General features: G+C 46.1%; 1 protein-coding gene across 3 annotated transcripts in view; it reads right to left on the minus strand.

The window, feature by feature from the left end:
- Positions 1–23497, minus strand: part of ZNF143 (zinc finger protein 143) — a 345755-nt gene that overhangs the window by 88522 nt on the left and 233736 nt on the right. For all 3 annotated transcript variants that reach the window (XM_069223630.1, XM_069223629.1, XM_069223631.1), the window contains one exon: positions 8929–9108. In XM_069223630.1, the coding sequence (XP_069079731.1) occupies positions 8929–9108 (180 nt within the window). The remainder of the gene's footprint in view (positions 1–8928; positions 9109–23497) is intronic.

Raw genomic sequence — 23497 nt, forward strand, 5'->3', positions numbered from 1 at the left:
AAAAACAAAGGTGGGTACCAGGGTAAGAACTGGGATGCCACTAAGGCATGGTGCCACAACTGTAAACAGTCTGGGCACCACACCAAGGACACTTCTTGTCCCAAAAACAAACCCCAGAACAAGATTCCAGGGGTAACCAGTGTAGCCATGGGAGATGACTCCTCAGATGAGGAGGTCTTCATAGCCTTCAACTGGAAACAGGGCCCAACAGGTGAGTTGGAGATTCCAGAGGGAAGTAGACACTTCCACCACCTACTGGTGAATGGGATCCCAACCACTGCCCTGAGAGACACTTGTGCCAGTCACACTATTGTGCATGACAGGCTGGTGCTCTCAAACCAGTACATCCCAGGTGAGACTGCCAGGGTAAGAGTTAGCCTAGACAGGGTCACTAAGAGGCCTGTGGCTTTAGTACCCATAGAAGTGGGTGGCACTCTTAGCTGGAGAAGGGTAGTAGTCAGTACAGACCTCCCCCTTGATTGTCTCCTTGGAAATGACTACCCAGAGGTTAGTCAGAGCCCACGAGAGGAACTGGTCCAGTGCCAGTCCTCTCCCAAGGATTCTGGAAGTCCTGCCTCTGCAGTAAATGCAAGCAGGCCCCAGAAGAAGAAGAAAAAAAAACAGAGTAGGAAGGGTGGACAACCTTTAGCCAAGGTTACAGCAAGCCAAGGAGATTCTGCTCCAGTAGGGGAGAACTCCAAAAAGGGCCCTGATAAAGTCCAACCTGACCCACAAGAAGTCCTGGCTAGTCAGGCAACTGTTAAACCTGAGTGGGTGGCTCCTCAGCTAACAGAAGAAAGAGTGGAAGAAGGGTGTTTACTACAAGATGTGGTAACCCCCCACTCTAATACAGCAGACAGGCAACCTGAACCCAAAGAGGCCTGTAACTTAGCCCCTTCCCTTTTAGGTGAAGAGCTAAAGGTGTGGTTCTGGGCACTGACAGCTGTCAGTGGCCTCTGCTGGGTGTTAGCCTTTATGGCTGCACTATCCTTAGCATGGTGGTCTGACCCCATGCCAAATAGCAAGTTAGGCCCCCTGACCCTATTGGTCATGGTGGGGTTACTCCAGATCTGGGTAACCTCTCTGGGTAAGCTAGGGGTAACCCTGGCCAAGATAAGGTTAGCAGAGGTGGATACCTCTAAGACCAAAATAGAAAGAATGGGTGGAGACATTGAAGAGGCAGACAAGAGGCAATTCAGACTAGGTCCTATCACTGTGGAAGTAGGTCAGTTCCCCAAAGGGAATGACCTGAACAGAAGGATGTAAGGCAGAGTAGGCCCTGCAACTAACCAGCCTATTTCTCCTACTCTTCCTCGCCTGACAGACTAGGAAGACTCTCCCAGCTTGGGCTGAGTCTCCTGGCCTGTGGGCTGGGGGGGGCTTGTGTAAAGAAATGGCTCCCTGTTGCAGTTACCCCCCACTTTTTGCCTGATACTGATGCTGACTTGACTGAGAAGAGTGCTGGGACCCTGCTAACCAGGCCCCAGCACCAGTGTTCCTTCACCTAAAATGTACCATTGTATCCACAATTGGCACACCCTGGCATTCAGATAAGTCCCTTGTAACTGGTACTTCTAGTACCAAGGGCCCTGATGCCAAGGAAGGTCTCTAAGGGCTGCAGCATGTCTTATGCCACCCTAGAGACCCCTCACTCAGCACAGACACACTGCTTACAAGCCTGTGTGTGCTAGTGAGAACAAAATGAGTAAGTCGACATGGCACTCCCCTCAGGGTGCCATGCCAGCCTCTCACTGCCTATGCAGTATAGGTAAGACACCCCTCTAGCAGGCCTTACATCCCTAAGGCAGGGTGCACTATACCATAGGTGAGGGTACCAGTGCATGAGCACTGTGCCCCTACAGTGTCTAAACAAAACCTTAGACATTGTAAGTGCAGGGTAGCCATAAGAGTATATGGTCTGGGAGTCTGTTTTACACGAACTCCACAGCACCATAATGGCTACACTGAAAACTGGGAAGTTTGGTATCAAACTTCTCAGCACAATAAATGCACACTGATGCCAGTGTACATTTTATTGCAAAACACACCCCAGAGGGCACCTTAGAGGTGCCCCCTGAAACTTAACCGACTGTCTGTGTAGGCTGACTAGTTCCAGCAGCCTGCCACACCAGAGACATGTTGCTGGCCCCATGGGGAGAGTGCCTTTGTCACTCTGAGGCCAGTAACAAAGCCTGCACTGGGTGGAGATGCTAACACCTCCCCCAGGCAGGAGCTGTGACACCTGGCGGTGAGCCTCAAAGGCTCACCCCTTTGTCACAGCCCAGCAGGGCACTCCAGCTTAGTGGAGTTGCCCGCCCCCTCCGGCCACGGCCCCCACTTTTGGCGGCAAGGCTGGAGGGAACAAAGAAAGCAACAAGGAGGAGTCACTGGCCAGTCAGGACAGCCCCTAAGGTGTCCTGAGCTGAGGTGACTCTGACTTTTAGAAATCCTCCATCTTGCAGATGGAGGATTCCCCCAATAGGGTTAGGATTGTGACCCCCTCCCCTTGGGAGGAGGCACAAAGAGGGTGTACCCACCCTCAGGGCTAGTAGCCATTGGCTACTAACCCCCCAGACCTAAACACGCCCTTAAATTTAGTATTTAAGGGCTACCCTGAACCCTAGAAAATTAGATTCCTGCAACTACAAGAAGAAGGACTGCCTAGCTGAAAACCCCTGCAGAGGAAGACCAGAAGACGACAACTGCCTTGGCTCCAGAAACTCACCGGCCTGTCTCCTGCCTTCCAAAGATCCTGCTCCAGCGACGCCTTCCAAAGGGACCAGCGACCTCGACATCCTCTGAGGACTGCCCCTGCTTCGAAAAGACAAGAAACTCCAGAGGACAGCGGACCTGCTCCAAGAAAAGCTGCAACTTTGTTTCCAGCAGCTTTAAAGAACCCTGCAAGCTCCCCGCAAGAAGCGTGAGACTTGCAACACTGCACCCGGCGACCCCGACTCGGCTGGTGGCGATCCAACACCTCAGGAGGGACCCCAGGACTACTCTAAGACTGTGAGTACAAAAACCTGTCCACCCTGAGCCCCCACAGCGCCGCCTGCAGAGGGAATCCCGAGGCTTCCCCTGACCGCGACTCTTTGAATCCTAAGTCCCGACACCTGGGAGAGACCCTGCACCCGCAGCCCCCAGGACCTGAAGGACCGGACTTTCACTGGAGGAGTGACCCCCAGGAGTCCCTCTCCCTTGACCAAGTGGAGGTTTCCCCGAGGAACCCCCCCCTTGCCTGCCTGCAGCGCTGAAGAGATCCCTAGATCTCCCATTGACTTCCATTACAAACCCGACGCTTGTTTCTACACTGCACCCGGCCGCCCCCGCGCTGCTGAGGGTGAAATTTCTGTGTGGGCTTGTGTCCCCCCCGGTGCCCTACAAAACCCCCCTGGTCTGCCCTCCGAAGACGCGGGTACTTACCTGCAAGCAGACCGGAACCGGGGCACCCCCTTCTCTCCATTCTAGCCTATGTGTTTTGGGCACCACTTTGAACTCTGCACCTGACCGGCCCTGAGCTGCTGGTGTGGTGACTTTGGGGTTGCTCTGAACCCCCAACGGTGGGCTACCTTGGACCAAGAACTAAGCCCTGTAAGTGTCTTACTTACCTGGTTAACCTAACAAATACTTACCTCCCCTAGGAACTGTGAAAATTGCACTAAGTGTCCACTTTTAAAACAGCTATTTGTGAATAACTTGAAAAGTATACATGCAATTTTGATGATTTGAAGTTCCTAAAGTACTTACCTGCAATACCTTTCGAATGAGATATTACATGTAGAATTTGAACCTGTGGTTCTTAAAATAAACTAAGAAAAGATATTTTTCTATACAAAAACCTATTGGCTGGATTTGTCTCTGAGTGTGTGTACCTCATTTATTGTCTATGTGTATGTACAACAAATGCTTAACACTACTCCTTGGATAAGCCTACTGCTCGACCACACTACCACAAAATAGAGCATTAGTATTATCTATTTTTACCACTATTTTACCTCTAAGGGGAACCCTTGGACTCTGTGCATGCTATTCCTTACTTTGAAATAGCACATACAGAGCCAACTTCCTACATCTGGCTAAAAGCTGTGGGTGCTGACTTGGGTTCGGCCATACTATATGATTGGCTGAGCTCAGCATCAGAGGTGGTTGTGCCTCTTAGCAGAGTCTGTATGCGTAAGAGGGGACTGTCAGCTCCCTGGTTTACTGATAGATTAAGACTATTGAGGCAGGCCTGTCGGTGGCAAGAGCACAGCTGGAGAAAGTTGTATGAGGAGCAAGATAAAACCATTTATAAGAACCTTATTAAACAATACAAACTGACAATCACAGAAAAAAAACTCACTTCTGCACAATTAAAATAGAATCGTCAAGTTCCTCTAAATAACATTTTAAGGTAATTCCAAGGTTGAGGGCTCAATGGAGTTTTTTAATTTGCTGGCAGGATTCTTTCAGTGTAAAGGTGTTAATATTTATAAAGAATTCTTACCAGATAAACAAGTGGAGAATCCTGACTTCCCCAGTTCTGTCTCGCAGAGACTAAGGGGGTCATTATGAACATGGCGGTAAACACCGCCGTGTTCATGCTGGCGGTCTTTCCATAGACCGTCAGCCCCATTGAGACCCTGCCGGACGCATAATGAGCATTCCGCTGGGCCGGCGGGCAGAAACATGCGGGGCCCGGACAATGCCGACGGCTCAACATGGAGCCGTTGTCAATGCCTCAGTGCGGCGGGTAAAGCAGCACCCGTTGCGCAGATCACCTGTGCCAAGTGCATGGGCAGTGCAGGGGCCCCCAGAGTGGCCCCGGAGCACCCCTTCCGCCAGCCTTTCCTTGGCAGGAACCAGCCAGGGAAAGGCTGGGGGAAACGGGGTACATTATCATTAGCAGCGCTGCCCTGTCAGATAATGTAATCCGCCATCGTCAGGCTGCCTGGCGGCGGTAGCCTGGCGGTAGTGGAGGGGCCGCCTGTGTTAATTATATAGTGGTTCAGACCGCCATGCCGGTGGCGGTCTTTTCCACCGCTGCCGGCATGGTGGTCTGAACCGCCATGTTCGTAATGAGGGCCTAAGTAACTCAGCCACTGGCGAGACACAGGGAGCACAGTCGATATCCTTATCAGGGTTTCCTCTCCATTAATGTGGCTTAAACTGAGAAACAAAGGCTTATCTCCTGAAATTGAAATCAGGTTGCCCACTCAAGCTATGCCCCCTTAAGATCTTTCAACTGGCTGTAAGTACAATAGTTCCGCCTTTAACAGCTGTTATGAATGAAGCTAACAATTCCGTGTGCTATCCATGATTGTGGAAATAGGTGGCGGTTAGACCGCTACTCAAAAAACCCAATCTAGGTACCAGTGATCTGAAGAACTATTGTCCATTCTCCTTACTCCCTATTCCAGCCACGATCTTGGAGAAGCATCTCAATCAGCATCTAATGTTGCATGAGGAGCAACAGGGAATGCTGGATAGTTCACAGCTTGGGTTTAAAAGCCAACATGGTACAGCAATCGCCCTTAGTGCCGCAACTGAGAGCATTAGGTGGCTTATCAGTGCTGGTCAGGCCACAGCTCTGATCCTTTTGAATCTGTCTGCAGCATTTGATACCATAACTTCCACCCTACTCATTGGTTGCTTGCAGGTCTTGGGGATGTGGCCTTTAAACTACCGGCATAATTTCTGTCTGACAGATCCCAGGTCGTGATCTTAAATGAAATTCGATCTGAGCCTTTTTGTTTGTCTTTTGAAGTACCTCAGGGGTCTTCCCTGACCTCAATGCTGTTAAATTTATACATCTTTCCACTGGCCAGACTTATCCACTTCTTTGGACAAGTAGTGTCATACACTGATGACACACAGATCAATGGATCTATTTCGAAGGATATGGATGCTACAGCAGCCAATTTTTAGAACTGCAAGAAGGCGGTGGCTTCATGGATGAGTAAAATCTGCCTCAAGCTTAATGGCGAAAAAACGGAGGTGCTGATCTTTGGAAGTCGTTCACCAATCTGGAGTCAGAATTAGTGGTCTGAGGGCTTAGGGATGTTGCCTATCCCTTTCGAGTAAGCAAAAAGCTAGGTGTTATTATGGACAGTGATCTATCCTTTAACCTGACAAGTTAGCCACATATTGGCTACCTGTTTCTAAATAATTAGGTCATTGCTGAAGATGTTTCCTTATATTCCCTTGACAACTGTGAAACAGGTGGCCCTTGCTTTAATTTCGTCCAGAATTGACTACTGAAATGCACTCCTTCTGGTAGCCAAACTCCAACTGGTGCAAACTGCGGCAGCAAGGCTTACATTAATATCCCAAAAACGCATGTCTATCTTTAATGGATTACGTGAAATCCATTTTCTCCTTATTCAGAAACAAGCTAAGGCTATGTGCATTGTGCAGAAAGCACTGTATGGTGTCAGCCCAAGGGGGACTAAAACCATACATCAATGGTACTCACTGTGTAGATCTCTCAGATCAGCAACTCAGAACTTCGTTGTCATCCCCAAAGTGTATAGGAACAGATGGGGAGAAAATCATTTTCGGTGGCTGTGAAAATCTGGAGCTCCCTCCCCCAGCATCTTGCCAAGATTACGCTGCATTTGCCATTTAGGAAAGCACTGAAAACTTGTCTTTTCTCTTTGTAATAATCTAGTTTAGGGTGGGTCTCTTGCTGGACTGAATTGTATGTTCATAAAGCCTTCCCTTCTGGCTTTGTCTGTGAGGTTTCTCGGGTTATGGATCAGCTTACTTTAGTGTTTGCACATAGTACCTTGATGTCTTCGGGTATTGTTGCACTCTATACATTTGTATAATTGTATTTCCTTAAAATCTGCCTCATCCAGACTAAGCAGAAATAGACTTATTTTATTAGAAATAAGGGTAAAATATATTTGAGTGGCGTGTTCAGGTTCCATAGTTGGCTAGATGCCTAACTGGTTAAAGTAATTACAATGGCTAAACCCTGTGCCTGAGTACTTCCCAGTTTGGATACTCATTCGCATACAATTCTCCCTTTGACCGTGCGCTGGAAAGAGCTTCCGCACCGCGTTGGTTACTGCTGATATTGGTTCTATAAGAGTATCAAACCGGTAATTTGAGGTTTGACAGTTTAAGTTGCATCAGTGTATGTCCAAAGCCCAAGATGAGATCTAAGATGACTGTAAACATTTATACGAAGGTTAATATTGGAACCAAAAGCACACAGAGTATTATTTTCTTCAAATTCCATTCAGCTTATGGCACAAACACCCGATTTAGGCAGCTGTAGACTTTGAATGCTATGTAGCACATTTCCATTACCAACAATCCCTTTTTGCTGCTCTCCTCGTCCTGTGTAGGCAGCAGTTGTTTTTCTTAAGGAAGACACAGTGTAGAGCAGGTTTCCTATTGTTAAAATTATCTCTTCTTGGGGATGCATATGCGTTAATATTTAGGGGGTTCTAAAAACTGATGGCATAAGAGTCGAGGCATTTAGCTCGAATAGTTAAAAGGCAAATAGTGTACATAGATGACACTATGATTCAGAATGTTTGCTCCACCTTGATTACTAGTGAGATGTACCAGGGCCAAAATCCAATGGGTCCTTCCACTCAAGCAGCAGTAGTGGACACTATAGACTGTGGTATACAGGGACCGATGAAGGAAACATTCTAGAGGAGAAGAGCAATAGACTTGCCAGAACTGAAAACACTTAAACGGCTCAAATGTAGTGTAAACCTGCAGAATTTATGGCCCAAATTGCACTGAACTGTAAAATGGTATTACAAGAGAAGGCCTGTGTTGAGCATTGAACAGCCCACTGGTTGCAATGGTATGGATAGATCAAGGCTCTATTCCATCAGCCACAACATTTTGACTAGCAGTTATTTCACACTAATAGTCGCATAGAAAAAGCCATACTAACAGTTATTCAACTGAACTAGGCCCTGTGGTGAAGACATTCATAGAGTGTAATGGTTTACAGTGAATGTATATGTTTGATGTTCAAAGCATGCCCAAATGGAGCCTGGAACTGCAACCGTTAGTTTAATTTAAACTAGATAAGGATCTGCAAACAGTTTTAACTGTGGAATGTGGCCTCTACTTCATTAAGGTCTGGCCATGGGTGGTGGGGCACAATGCACGGCGGGTTCTGGAATCTCAATGGAGGGTGTTCCCCTACACGACCAGCTGTTTTGAAATCCTTCCATTTGACCCTTTTAGCATTGGTGGCGTTTCCTCTAGCTTCCCTCTTGATCTCCCCTACTAAGTTGTTATAAATTATGTCTATTTGACTTTCCACATGTAAAAATTACACAGAAGACTATACAATGGCCTCATTCAGACCAAAGAGTACTGTCAGATTACATGGCAGAAAGTTCAACAGAACTGGGAAGTAATGCCCAATCTACTGCAATCAAAAACAGCTCATCCTCTAGATCCACTTGTGTGCTTTCGGTTTGTTGCCCAGGCCAACAGCATTATTGGCAACCTCCATTAGTTGGACTGCCATGTCAAAGTAAACATGTGAAAACTAAATTGCTTAAAAATTGATTTAGGACATATATAAGACATGCTTATAGTTGAACATCATTGACCCAAATAACTAGGCCTTCTTCGTGAGCCGATTGAGACATACAAAAAAAATGGTTGGTCAGGATGGTGCTATCAGTAAATGACCACTGTGACTATTTCTAAACATTCTTAGGCAGACCGTTGGGGATAGTGCATTCTTGGTGGAGGAATTTAATTGGTGTCTGGATTACTCTCTTTGGATTACAATGATCTACTGGCTTTGATTGTTAACAGTCCATATTTTGTTTATGTGCCTCAATCCTTGGTGGGAGTGTTGTTTCCAAAGAAAATGAAGATATAAAATATAACATACTTGAATAAACAGTACAAAACCTACAAAAGTCAAAAAATGATTTCAAGAAAGTAGATTTTGTTTACCTGTATGTATTCGCACGTGGTTCTTATAATTTGTTGCACTAGCAAATGCTCTCCCACATCCAGGCTCTGTACAGTAATATGGTCTCTCCCCAGTATGTGTCCTGATGTGCACTTTTCGAATGTTGGAAGTTGTAAATGACCTACCACAGCCTTCAAAAGGGCACTTAAAAGGCCGTTCACCTTCAGGAAACAGGGTTACACGTTAAAATTATAATTCACTGCAACCTATAATTGTAAATAATAACAGCTGCATACATAAACATCTGTGCTCAAGTACAATTAATTGGCTAACATTTTACAATATTTGCTTGAGCAACTTTCTAAAGTTTAATTTTACTTTCTTAGTATATAAGCATACCAGAAACAGGTGATGAGTTGCTTTCAAGCTTGAACTTTCAAGCTGACGTTTTCATGAAATATTTATAAAAATTACTTACCTGTAATCCTAGTTCTCTGTCCTGAATATTCCCCCTGAATCCATGAATATTCTCTGTGCGGGAGCGTGGTCCCTGGAACACCATTTGCAAGAACGTTTTTCACAATGAAATCTTGCCTATCTGAGGCAACATTTTCTGCTTATCTTTTTTGGGGTTTAAAATGTAAATCTAATAAACAAAATTATCATAAGATATTTGACAGCAAACATTTCTGAAATACCTTTATTTTTTTTAAAACCCCAAAATCAAGAGAAAATGTAGCCTCTAACGAGCTGGGCGCACACTGTGCAAGTAAGACACTGCAGCTTTAAAACACTCCAGAGTAACCAAGCCTTTCTATCATGCAGTGTAGGGGTAGTGAGGTAGTTTGTTTGCTAGAAGTATAGGGAATGATTGCTGCTTCATAGACTGTTTGCCAAAGACTTTTGAAACGGTTTCAGGGAAAATACCCTGAACTAGGTTTATGCGAAAGTAACATCTCTTTGTAATGGACTTTGCTTACCTATTCATTACCAGTGCAATAGTGTAGCAAGCTGAATCATACTCAGCCCCAGAGGAGGGTTCACAAATGATGGGAAAGAGGGCACAATTATTAAAGAGCAAATGAACTGCACAATGAGGTTTAACCTACGAGAGTATCTGTTCTGAAGTCAGAGAGTAATATTTAACAAAAGTATGCACCGCCCTTGAGACTGCTGGTTGTCATTCACTTTTTGGTAGGAATTAATTACGCAAGAAACAATCCCTCTTGCTAACATTTACTTTGATGAGACAAAACTAGTGTGTACTTCACTATAATTTAAGAATAGGTTTGGACTGTTGAATGGATTGGTGTTGTCCAAATAGTAATGTTTGAAAGTTTTTTTTAACATCCAGAGCATAAAGAGCTGTTTCAGCCATGAATTACTGCTCTGGAAAGAAAACGTAGGGAGTAAGGTTGTCTGATGATATGAAAGTTTGAAAATACTTTAGACAGAAAATAAGGGTAATTACTTAAGAAAGATGTTTCCCAGTGAAAAACCAATAGTTTCTTCAAACAAGCTTGAAGCTCACTCACCCTTTTGATCAATGGTTCTAACCCATGTTCAATGAGATGTGTTACATGTCTGCCTTATGCTTGAGTTCGACCCATCAACTTGTAAGAGGTAATGTTAACTTCACTTACAAGGATAAAAACTGTCCTCAGTCACTCAAGAAAAGGATATCTGAGAAGGGTTCTTTCTATAAGTAATGGTAGCAGCGAAATACACTTTAATAGAAGATAACTGAAGGTCCAGATTATGTCAAATAAAGAAGATACGGTAACGTCATTTCTTCTTGACAAGTTCCCAGGTCCACATGTTTCTGAAGAAAGCATGCACAGAATATCTTCTATTTAAAGGCATATGAATAGCAAGTGGATGTTCTCCTTGCTTCCTTCAATGTATTCACAAAAACTAGAATATTCAAGTGCTGTGCTGTAGGTATTCAAGCCAAGGCAGCCAAGTTCCTTTGAGTGCAGGCTTGGATGGAAAATTCAGCTTGACATGTTGGAAAGCTGATCAGGCTAGAGCAGGAGGCTCCTGTGAGGCTAAAACAACAGGGGAAGCAGGTCTGGATACCACTACAGCCTTGGCCACTCTGGAGCTATGAGGAGCATCTTCATTTTATACTGAATTGTTTTGATGACGACTCTGGGTAGCAAGGGTATCATCAAAAGCAAAGGTGAATAGATATGGGCTATGGGAACCTGTATGCAAAGGTGAGGCATCTCATGTTTTCTCTTGTGGTGAGTGTGGAGTGCTCCTGTCATGAATCCATTCATAATATTGTAGGAGATGCCACTGGAGCTTGTGGGCTGTCTTGTTTTGCAAACCTGTCAGGTACATTGCGGTCAGGGAGATGTACCTGATGTTTCTCCCTTTGCTTGTTGATACCAATACAGTGCATGGTGGTTATATTTCCTGTTGGAATGAGCACTGTTTTTGCCAATATGGACAGGAGAAAAGATATCAGAGTTAGGTAAACAGCTCTCAACTTCAGTATGTTCAAGTGGCATAATTTGTCAGTAGAAGACCATGTGGGGACCCCAAACTTTAATTGATGCATCTGTGACAACTGAGACAGAAGTGGGAGGTTTCAATAAACGGGGCTGTCCTCAGCATGTTTGCTCTGTTGCACCACCATTCATGACTGGATACAGAGTTGTTCCAGGATAATAGCTCTTCCTAGACCCCAAATCCTCTGACACCCTTGGTCTTCCAGGCAGTCTTGTAATGGAAGGATAAGCATTGCAGCATTGGTAACTAGAAAGATGCCAGAAGCCATGCTGCAGAGGAGGGATGATACCTGTCTGACTGATGAAACTTATTGCTTTTACAGAAATAATGTTATACATAAAGATGCTGGAGGGGTCTTATCCACAAGGTGGGAGGTTGTTAAGAAGCAATGCATTTCTGAAAATTGTATCTAAGAAAAAACTTTGTGGTGACTGTTCTGGTCTTATCAAATGTTTCTGCCTTTACCAAAAGAAAATATAGGTATAATGTTGGCCTCTTTAATAACCCTTAAGTGCCCTTTTTGGACATGGTAATTGCCTACTTTTTGCTCACTGGTACCAAGGTTTTTTGACTGAGATGCACTGGGTTCTCGCTAAACAGGTCCCCAGTTTCAGTGCTCTTTCCCTAAAATGAGGTAAAAGATCTAAATTGTGTAAAACTGGCACACACTCTAGTACCTCTGTAAGCCCAGAATAAATTATACCACTGGTATGAAGGTCGCATTGGGGAAACCCACAATGGACTTTGCTGCTGGAGAGGCTTGGGACCAGGTTGGCATAGTTGGCTCATCTCAACATGAGCTGGGAGGCTAGGGTGCAGTAGTGCTGTTCGGTGGAGGTTTTGGCAGTGCGGAGTCCTCCTCAGCAGTTCTCCGGTGCCTGCAAGGATGCAGGGGAGCAGCTCTGATACTCCACAGGAGTTCCTTGTGCTGGGGTGAAGGCTGGCAGCCTTCCCGGGATTTTGGAAGTTTCAGCAGCTGGAGGACAAGACGTCTTTCACCCCAGTGGCCCAAATCTTTCCAAACTAAGATGAAGGAATTTGAAAGGTTGTGTCCACTTCAGCTCGTCCACCTTAGGGGTGGGACTGGCATGAAGTGGGCACACATCCTAATCTACCTAATTTTCCCACCTGTTTTGCCACCAAAAGTGGGGTCAGGACAGGGGATCGGTCATCTCTGCCATCTGGAGAGACCTGGGTCGCATTACAAAGGCGGCTAGGCCTTTGAAGCTTCCTGCCCTGGAATATACATCCTGCCTGGGTGAGGTGCTAACACCCCTCCCCAGTGCATGCTTATGTTTCTTGCACTTGAGAGTGCTGACTCTCACCTTGGGGGGAACAGAAACGGGGCTAATGTGTGTGAACTGGCCAGGACGAGCTTTTAACACACTAGTAGCTGGTAGGTTTTCAGCGAGCACCTGCAAGGTGTCCTCTGGGTGCATTTATTAATAAATCCCTCACTAGAATCAGTGAGGGTTTATTAATCTGAGGTGTTTGATACTAAACACCCCTGGGTTCAGAGAAGCCATCATGTAGCTTGGAGACTCGTAGTGACCAATATCTGGAACATATATTTAAAATGGCTTCTCTGGTCGCTTACTGTGTCTGAAAATCGACAAAGACATAGCAGGAGCATATCTGCTGGTGCAGATATGCCCTCACATGTAATATAATACGCCCTGCCTTAGGGCTGCATGTGACTTACATATGTTATATGCAGTGTTAGGGGACATGGCACACAGGCTGTGTGCCATGTTGTGCTTTAAATTTTGGGAGCACCTTGTCATACAGCGTGCTATGGGAGTCTGCATAAGGTTGGTGCTGGGAACCTCAGAGTGGCACAAGTTGTGCTGCAGCTCTGAGGAACCCTCTTCAGTACCCATGCCCTTGGTACTAGGGGCACCATTTAGTAGGGACTTAAATGGGGGCTGAACGGCCTGGTCACTTTGAGATCAAGTGACCAGGTGTCTTGTTTTAGGGAAGGAACACTGGCACTGGGGACCTGGTTAGCGGAAACCCTGTGCACTTCAGTCAAAGTTGCATCTGAAAACCAGGCAAAAAAGTGTGTGTGGGGGGCTACTGCAACCAGAACCCAGCTCCCTACACCGAGCATCTCAAGCCTTGAACTACCAGTTGGTTCTCCTCGACTGGACTCTCTGACCAAACCTGCTACCTCTTTTCAACTGGACAAATCCCCATTGACGAACATTGGGCACTGTACTACACCCGGCCACCCCAGTGGCGCCCGGTGTGATCTGTTGGTGTTGCCTTGACCCTTGCCCAATACTCACCTTAAGTCCTGGAGATTGGTCTTGTAAGTTGCTGTACTATATCTGAGTGCAGTACTTGTTTTTCCTCCATAGGATAACATTGCCGCTTCTGAAAAATTCACTTTGATTTTTAAAACAAGAAGGCAGTTTTCTTGCAAAACGTACTTACCTGATTGTTTTGATACTGGGGATTAAACATATATAGACAGAGACTTGTTTTTTTTTTGTAAATTGGTTGTGGATCTCCTTATTGAGTCCTGTGTCTCATTTATTGACTGTGTGTATTTGTAGATGTCTAACACTCCACTCTGATGAGTCTAAGGCTGCTCGATCACACTACTGCCTAAAAGAGCACCTTGGGATTGCTTCAGCAAGCCCCTGTCCACTAGTAAGGGAATCCCTGGACTATTTGTACGATATATCTCATTTTGCTATATTAAATAAAGAGCCAGCTCTCTACAGCAATGTCCATGTCATTTGCTGTAGTCCTTTTTCCATCTTGACAGGGAGAGGGTACTTGCTTCTGGCCTTCCACAGATTCGGTGCCTGCCACTGCACTGATGCAGTGCATGCTTGTCTTGCAGGGAATAATGAGATTTTGATAAACTGACGTATTTATTTTACCCTAAACAGTTCTTTACAAGTGAGTCTTCTACATAGCATTCTGCACCTGGTAACTCGTTTGAATCCCTCCCATAGGTTAAAGAGCTACGTGGGAGGATTATTATTTTCATTGTTTATTATTATTATTAACACTCATTTATAATGCGCAACGTTCACCTCAAAGCTATCATGGTGCTGAAATACTACAGTAAACATGAGTAACTAAGCAAAACCTGTATTGTCAAATGTACCCTTGGCCCTTCTACAGCATAGGGAAGAGCCAGGTTTTTAACTTTCTCCTAAAACTGTGCAGATTTCCCTCCTTCCTGAGGCAGAGGAGTTTGTTCTACAGTTGAGCAGCTTTCCCCTAGAAAGATCTGCCACTGTACCTGACCTTCTTAGATCTAGGTACACATCAGGTTTGACGATGCCAATCGTAGCTGCGGCCTAGAACAACACAACGTCTTCTGGGGTGTGTGGCTTGATGCCAATGGCGTAAAGAGCAAGAAAAGAGGGCTCCTGCTTCAGAATCCCCATCCGGTCCCATCCTGCCGTACTGCCCCACCAGGAGGATGCAAACTCAGACGGAAGCAACAGACCTCACCAACTGGGGGCAACAGACATCGCCGAGGACACTTGGAGTGACCCCTTTACCGAGGGGGAGCCGCAAGCCGAAATGAACAAGATGGCGGGCGCTGCCTGTTGGCAAGTCGCGGCCCACTTGTAGCGCTGAATCTCCCGGCCAGGGTCGCCCAGGGTAGCTGCAATGCGGCCTTGGAGCTGGGGCCTACCTCGTCTCTCCCTAGGCTGACCTAACGACGGGCGATGGTAACGTGGGCAGATCGCACCCCCAGGGGACAGAGAGTACGGGACCTGGGACGAGAGCTGAGGGCCACAGGGGCAGAGCTGCTAGTGTAGAGAGCTCCTCATGGATGTCGCTTCACCTCCTTGCCGCCCGGATCAACGCTCCATGCCTTAACACTGCAGTGAGTGCCTCATCGAGGAGCTGGCTCCCCTGATCCTGCCATAACAAGCTCCTAGAGAAAGTCGAGCTGAGCCCCAGGAGGCGCAACAGCCCTTCATGGAACACCTACGGCATTGAGTCACCGGTATCGGACCCAGGTGAGGGAGGCCTCACAAATATCCTCGCACACTGAAGCTGTCTGCTGGGGACTGAAACTTCGAGAATTATTGCAAGCCATAACGGCCACTCACGAGGCACTAAAAACTAAAATAAATACCCTTGCAACAGACATGGGAATATTGCGAGAAAATCAGAGATGACTCGCAGAACGAGTCAGGTCGGCAGAGAAAGACATAGCTGAAATACCATCGGCACTCTCTTCCTCTGATGATCGCCTGACCACACTAAAACAGAAAGCACGGATCATGAAAACTTGTGCGGAAGATGCTGAGAACAGATCGCGCCGAAATAACATACGAGTAGTAGGCCTACCTGAAAACGTTGAACACAACAATATGCTCTCATTCCTTGAAGAATGGATCCATTCCGAGGTGGCACCCGAGGGACTATCTTCTTTATAAGCCTTGGAAAGGGTACACAGAGTAACGCTAAACCACCGCCACCAGGGTCTCCTCTGCGACCGGTTGTGGCTTGTTTGCTATATTATAAGGACCGGGATCAGATCCTTGCCCAGACCAGAAAGAAAGGAGAGCTGATGGTTGAGAATAGTACAGGCCGTAACTTCCCTGAATTCTTAAGAATAGTGCAACAACAGCGGGCCACTTTCCTGGAAGCAAAGAAAAAACGCAGAGCAATGGGCATCCCCTATGCAATGCTGTTCCCAGCCAAATTTTGGATGGCGGTGAAGGAAGGTGCGCTTTTCTTTCAGACACCTCAAAAAATATGGGACTGACTGGATCATCACCTACAGACAGATCCTGAATAAAAACAGCAGAGCAGACATCCCAAAAGTAACAAAACAAAGTTGAAAATGCCCTGTCGTAATACCACCGCACCATCAGCAACAGAGACGCAACAGGAAAGGCTGAGGGTGATGGAGGCAGTGGAATCACTAAGTGAAGGAGGGACGAGCCCCATGTCCACCAAGAACGGCAAAGGTGAGCAAGACATGGGATCCGATGGAGAATCCAGTTCTTCAATGATACCAAGTATCAAACTGCCAGCGGTGGCACTGGGGACCTCAGACAATATCATCGGAACTCATCTGCTAACTGTAGACGATGCCTGATGGGGGGCCTCCAGTAAGATTTCCTTATATGAACTGAGGACCAGTAACCTGTCTCGATTTGGCTGGGTGGGGGTGCCTGGCGGGGGACCTTACACAACTACCAACCTCACTTAATTTGACTTGTGTGACTTCACAAGTGTTTTTAGTTTGACTGACAGTTTGGATGGGGGGTCGTTACCTACTTGTCCTTTGGAGTGGGAGTTGGAATAACTGTTGTTTGTTTGTTAGGGTAACAATGCTGCATCCCCCAAAGAATAGCACAATTGAGGTGTGTATGGGCGAAAACGGTAAAATGTGTGCGTGGCGTGCAGTGCTGGAGGCGAGGGTGGGACGGTAGATGAGACAGATGGCGGATTCCTTGAAATACAAGATAATATCATGGAACATTAGGGGTATGTACAGGGAGTGCAGAATTATTAGGCAAGTTGTATTTTTGAGGATTAATTTTATTATTGAACAACAACCATGTTCTCAATGAACCCAAAAAACTCATTAATATCAAAGCTGAATATTTTTGGAAGTAGTTTTTAGTTTGTTTTTAGTTTTAGCTATGTTAGGGGGATATCTGTGTGTGCAGGTGACTATCACTGTGCATAATTATTAGGCAACTTAACAAAAAAAAATATATACCCATTTCAATTATTTATTATTACCAGTGAAACCAATATAACATCTCAACATTCACAAATATACATTTCTGACATTCAAAAACAAAACAAAAACAAATCAGTGACCAATATAGCCACCTTTCTTTGCAAGGACACTCAAAAGCCTGCCATCCATGGATTCTGTCAGTGTTTTGATCTGTTCACCATCAACATTGCGTGCAGCAGCAACCACAGCCTCCCAGACACTGTTCAGAGAGGTGTACTGTTTTCCCTCCTTGTAAATCTCACATTTGATGATGGACCACAGGTTCTCAATGGGGTTCAGATCAGGTGAACAAGGAGGCCATGTCATTAGATTTCCTTCTTTGATACCCTTTCTTGCCAGCCACGCTGTGGAGTACTTGGACGCGTGTGATGGAGCATTGTCCTGCATGAAAATCATGTTTTTCTTGAAGGATGCAGACTTCTTCCTGTACCACTGCTTGAAGAAGGTGTCTTCCAGGAACTGGCAGTAGGACTGGGAGTTGAGCTTGACTCCATCCTCAACCCGAAAAGGCCCCACAAGCTCATCTTTGATGATACCAGCCCAAACCAGTACTCCACCTCCACCTTGCTGGCGTCTGAGTCGGACTGGAGCTCTCTGCCCTTTACCAATCCAGCCACGGGCCCATCCATCTGGCCCATCAAGACTCACTCTCATTTCATCAGTCCATAAAACCTTAGAAAAATCAGTCTTGAGATATTTCTTGGCCCAGTCTTGACGTTTCAGCTTGTGTGTCTTGTTCAGTGGTGGTCGTCTTTCAGCCTTTCTTACCTTGGCCATGTCTCTGAGTATTGCACACCTTGTGCTTTTGGGCACTCCAGTGATGTTGCAGCTCTGAAATATGGCCAAACTGGTGGCAAGTGGCATCGTGGCAGCTGCACGCTTGACTTTTCTCAGTTCATGGGCAGTTATTTTGCGCCTTGGTTTTTCCACACGCTTCTTGCAACCCTGTTGACTATTTTGAATGAAACGCTTGATTGTTCGATGATCACGCTTCAGAAGCTTTGCAATTTTAAGAGTGCTGCATCCCTCTGCAAGATATCTCACTATTTTTGACTTTTCTGAGCCTGTCAAGTCCTTCTTTTGACCCATTTTGCCAAAGGAAAGGAAGTTGCCTAATAATTATGCACACCTGATATAGGGTGTTGATGTCATTAGACCACACCCCTTCTCATTACAGAGATGCACATCACCTAATATGCTTAATTGGTAGTAGGCTTTCGAGCCTATACAGCTTGGAGTAAGACAACATGCATAAAGAGGATGATGTGGTCAAAATACTCATTTGCCTAATAATTCTGCACTCCCTGTATACAATGTCAAAACGCTACAAAGTGTTCTCCTACCTACAATGAAGGGGGACCCACACAGCAATGTTTTAGTAAACACACATGATTGCCAAGGACGGAGCAGCTTTGCAGAAACGCTGGTGAGGCCAGACATATTATACTGCCTACTCTGCATATGCTCGGGTAACCCTCATATGGGTCAGGACGGGTGTCCCATTCCAAAAAACTGGGGAATTCATAGACCCTGAAGGCCACTTTGTAGCCGTAGCAGGCTGACCGCAAGGTAGGGACATAACCCTGATTAGTATATACGCACCAAACACAGACCAGGGAACGTTCCTAGTGACACTTTCGGGAATGCTTGTCCCTTACCTACTCTACTTCCTGATGATGGAAGCGGACTTTAACTGCGTCACAGATCCAAGCAACAACAGATGACCCACCCCCCCTCGGAACTCGTAGTTCACCGCGCAGCCGGCGCCTTCACAGACTGGCAGAACCGATGGAGACTCATGGCGCCACCTCTACCCGCGCATACAAGACTATTCTTTTTTTCCAACCTGCACAAACTGCACGTACCCTTAGACACATTCCTTTGTACCACATGGTCAGGTAGACGACGTAGAATACCTCACCAGGACACACTCTGATCATAACCCCGTTCTCCTACATCTACATTGGGAACATACTAGATCCTGCATACTGACTTGGCAACTAAAACCTGAGTCACTTGAAGACCGGACCTATCATGAGACAAAAGGGAACCACATCCGGCAATATTTTACAGGGAACACAGACACAGCTCCCTCCCCCCAAATAGTATGGGACCCCTTTAAAACACTGACCCGCGGTAGATGTATTGCTGAATCCATGGGAGTTCGGGGTACGCTGCTCTGTGAGGTCACAAATGTAGAATACAAGCTACGGGACATCGAAAAACAGAGGACAGGCCACCCTGACTTGAAATGAGCTGTGCTCAAAGCAAAAGAACGAGCAGCGGATCACACAGAGAAACTACGCTCCTTTGATTATAAAAACTATACGCAGAGGGCACATGTCGAAAGAGATAAATCTTCTCCTAGCTTGGCTAGCAAACCCAACCAAAAGGGGACTACCAATAGTGGAGATTAGAACCGATGGGGGACAGCGGATATATCGCGATCAATCACTTCCACAGCTACTATACTAATCCTATCCTCCAGCACCATTCAGTGTACCAAGGCTGACATACAGACCTTTCTGGAACCACTAACAATATCAAACTTTACTGAAGAGGAAATGGAGGCACTCGGTCAGGACATAGAGTTGGCTGAAATTAGGGCGGCCATAAAGGGTTTGGCTAGAGTGAAAAAACCTGGTGCAGATGGCTTACCCATTGAATTTTATGCTACATATCTGAATGAATTGGCTCCTAAACTCATAGACCTTTATAAGGCGACCTGGGGCAGGGGATACTTGCCTGAAACAACTCAGGAAGCATCAATAGTCCCTCTACTGCAGCCAGTCACCGTCAGACTGGCGCATGACAGTAAAGCAACCAACCTTTATTGATGCTTAATACCAATTATAAAATCCTCAATCGAATTCTAGCTACAAGGCTTCTGACTTTCATGACCCGCATGGCCCATCCTGACCAGCCAGGATTCATACCAAAACGAAACACTGTCCAAAATGTAAGGCACCTCCTCACCCTACTCCAAGCTGACATTCAAGACAAAGAACGGTCCGCTATCCTAGCAGTAGATATCAAGAAGGCCTTTGACAGCATTGAGTGGAAATACCTCTATGGAGTGATGGAATACTTGGGGTTGGGCAACGGCTTCCTAGTGTGGACAAAACTTCTCTATGCTGTTCCCAGAGCTAGAAAACAAACCGGTTGCACGATTTCTGAAAGTATAGTGGAAAGGGGGACAAGCCAGGGGTGTCCCCTATGGCCTTTGCTGTTCGCACTGGCCATGGAACCCCTAGCCTGCCATGCGCAAACGGGTCACTGGTACCAAGGGCTAACACACAGGGATACTTGCCCATCACATAGCACTTTATACAGATGAACTGCTGTTGTTCCCCCAGAATACTTCAGCCGGGACGCTCCTGGAGCAGTTTGTCTCCATATCGGGCCTGCAGGTCAACTGGTAGAAATCATTATTATTTCCAATGACAGCGGACCGGGAGCCACCTGCGGACCTAGATTTCATCCCCTGGGAGCCCTGGTACCTACCCTACCCAGGAGTAAAAATGTATCACTCCCGAGCTGACATTCAAGAGGGACATATAGGCAAAGCAATCAGAGTGCTGAAGGCTAATCTAAACTTTTGGAGAACGCTGCCATTATTGGTCGCAGGGAGAGTAGCATTACTCAAGATGGCGGCCCTCCCGAGGTCATTGTATTATTTCAAAGTCCTCCAGTTCTGGATCCCCGCTACAACCTTCCGGGAATTAGGCTCCCTGATAACTGCATTTGTATTGTATGGGGCCCGGGACAGCTTCGAGAAGCACTTGCAACTATGAAGAGATCAGGCGCTGAGGGTGGGCTGGCGGGCCCCGACTTAGAATCATGCTACTTGGCAACACAGCTACAGTGGGTCACTCAATGGATAGCAGGCCAGACAACACAAAATCGTGACATAAACCTGCTCATCCCAGATCTTCCCCACAAACAGGGGTCTTACTGAGAACTAACTGCCCTGTAACCACAGACCTCAGAGTTCCAGGTGTCACAAAAATGTGGAGTAGATGCCTTCAAAAAACACGAGAGTACCTTACTCCCCTGACATACCAATGACTATGCGTACATCTCTGCCTTACGGGGGAGCAGCTGGGGGGCATAATGGACTGGGTTGAAGCAGGCATGAAAAGGCTGGGAGACTCATATAGAGACAGGGGGCTACTCCCATTTGCTGAGTTTCAGCAGGAGTTCGGACTCCCGCAGGGACACTCTCTACTGCACTGAGCGGTCACACACTGGCAGTTCGGAAATACTGGCACACCGACAACTTGAACCGCAATTACATGCAGCCTGCCGATACGTGGTATTATCAGCTGCCACTTTTTAAGGCAGTAACACGTCAGTAAAGGGCAATACGAACTGACATACTACGGCCCCTTGACAGCTAGATGGGAGGAGGACCTCGGAATCCCAATACAAGAGAAGGACTGGGAGTTGATACTAGAGAGAACACCCAAAGTGTCCAGGAATGCCCAATTTAAATTAATCCATTTTTACATATTACACAGGGCCTATCTCACCCCTGGATGCCTTCACAAACATTTTCATGTAGCTGAGGCAAGATGCCCCAGGTTCCTGCATATGTTTTGGACCTGCCTAACTCTGACTGACTACTGGGAAGAGGTGACCACATTATTGGCCGATGTTACATCACGGGACATCCCCTGTACTCCTGGGAATTACCTCGTACATTGGTTCCCCCATACTCCTAAGAAAAAAGCCACAGGCTGATTTCAGGATCTGGCATACATATTAGCAAAGAGAGAGAGAACTAGAAACTGGAAAACCCCCGGGAGCCCCAAAATCCATTGCTGGTATAGGGAACTAGAAAAATGGTCAGGATACGAACGAGCGGTGCTGATGCGGGAGGCTAAAAGGGGCAGAGGTCTCCTGACCTAGCTAGAGTCTGAGAGCAGCTGGTAGACTGCCTGAAAGACACTGGGCAGCCCTCACCGGCGAACACACCTGAGGCCTCACCAATTGCCCTGCATCGCTGAACTCCACTGCCGACCTACGTAATCATCATGCCACAAGGCACATCTCCGGCGCGACACGTCCATGCAGCTACACGTTAATATTTGCAGAGCACTAGAACGTACCATTGCAAAACGTTAGACTCACAACTGTAACTATGGGGGTCACAGAAAAGGGCTGGGGGAGGGGATGGGAGTGGGGAATGAGCATATGGCAACATAAATGGCTGTATGACATGCTTGCTGCATATTTGTGTTATTGTTGCTGAATCATTGTGACAAAACTCAATAAAATCTGCTTTAAAAAAAACATAACTACTTCTTCATAAATGATGGACCGGTTCCATTTACAGCTTGAAAAAAACAATACACATTGCTCTAAAAACAATTTTCTTTCACTGGTAGCCAATGCAGCTCTCCTAGGGCACCTGAGGTTGAATAATCAAGCCTAATTTGTTAGCGCAAGCTTAGCTGCCATTCTTTGGACCCTGTCCAAACTTTCAAATAAGCAGTCGAGCACACGCAGTAAAAGTGTGTTGCAGTAATTTAATCTGCTAAACACCACACCATGTATCACCAGCTGCCTTGCTGGTTGAGGTAGTAAGGCAATATTTTTTTCCTGAAATTTCTCAGTAAGCCATAGCATGTTGCTACTGTTCTGTTTACATGGGATTCCATCGTGAGATTTTCTTCCATTAAAACTCACAGATTACGAACACTTTGAGCAGCAACAATGCTCTCAGAGATGTTTCAAGGCCAGAGGTTACTTGGAAAGGAAAATGACACTTTTACAGGCCTACAATAAAGGAACTCTGTCTTGCTTCCAGTGCATTTTTCTGCTTGAGCCATCTTGCCATCTCAAACAAGCAAGTATGCAACCTTTCCAGATGGGATGAGCTGTTATTATCCAACGTAAAATAATCTGGGTATCATCTGCCTAATTGACAAATGTAATCCTGTATGACTTCATTAACTTCAATAGTGGTTTAAGATATATATTAAAAAGGATGGGGCTTAACACTAAGCCCTGTGGGACACCATGACTTTTTATCTGAATTTAGATTGGAAGGGGGGGAAGTGCAATGGCCTGATGCCTATCAGTCAGATATGAATCCACCCGGTCCAAGAAGTTGCCTTCAACCTCAATTCCCTTCATTCTGTTCAACAATATGCGATGGTTGGCAGTTTTGAATGGGGTGGACAGTTCTAATAAAATTAGGACTGCCACTTTGCCACTATAAACTTATTTTCAGCTCATCCATTGCATGAATTAGGGTGATTTATGTACCACGTGCCGGTCAGAAGCCTGTCTGTTAATTTTCCAAGATATTATGATATTCCAATTAACTTGCTAACTTCCTGCTAATGTAT

This window comes from Pleurodeles waltl, chromosome 3_1 (genome assembly GCF_031143425.1).
Source record: "Pleurodeles waltl isolate 20211129_DDA chromosome 3_1, aPleWal1.hap1.20221129, whole genome shotgun sequence".
Classification (NCBI taxonomy): Eukaryota; Metazoa; Chordata; class Amphibia; order Caudata; family Salamandridae; genus Pleurodeles; species Pleurodeles waltl.